General features: G+C 59.6%; 1 protein-coding gene across 1 annotated transcript in view; it reads right to left on the reverse strand.

Moving 5' to 3' along the window:
* The window catches only part of PKP3 (plakophilin 3), a gene marked incomplete at both ends in the record, with an annotated part of 2,571 nt that overhangs the window by 1,839 nt on the left and 450 nt on the right, over positions 1-282 (reverse strand). The window contains one exon of the mRNA XM_010177618.1: positions 62-235. Within this exon, the coding sequence (XP_010175920.1) occupies positions 62-235 (174 nt within the window). The remainder of the gene's footprint in view (positions 1-61; positions 236-282) is intronic.

Below are 282 nucleotides of genomic sequence, written 5' to 3' on the forward strand. Positions count from 1 at the left end.
TCCTGGAGGGAGGCCCAGTCCCCAGAACATCTCCTCCACCCACCCAAGAGTGCCCCACCACGGCAGAGGGGCTGGGGACAACCCCATCTCCTTTAGCTCCTGGGTGCTTACCTGCTTCTTGGCATTGCCGTCGCTGTAGCATTTGTGCTGGAGGTAGGCAGCGCCCAGGACCTGCAGGTTGGGGTCGCTTGCTATCAGGTATTTCACTGCGGAGGGCAGGTCGATGTCATCAAACCTGGAAGCCACAGGTGGGTGAGGAAGAGGATGAGCAGAGCATCCTAA

The sequence above is a fragment of the Antrostomus carolinensis genome, unplaced genomic scaffold (genome assembly GCF_000700745.2).
Source record: "Antrostomus carolinensis isolate BGI_N321 unplaced genomic scaffold, ASM70074v2 scaffold50271, whole genome shotgun sequence".
NCBI lineage: Eukaryota > Metazoa > Chordata > Aves > Caprimulgiformes > Caprimulgidae > Antrostomus > Antrostomus carolinensis.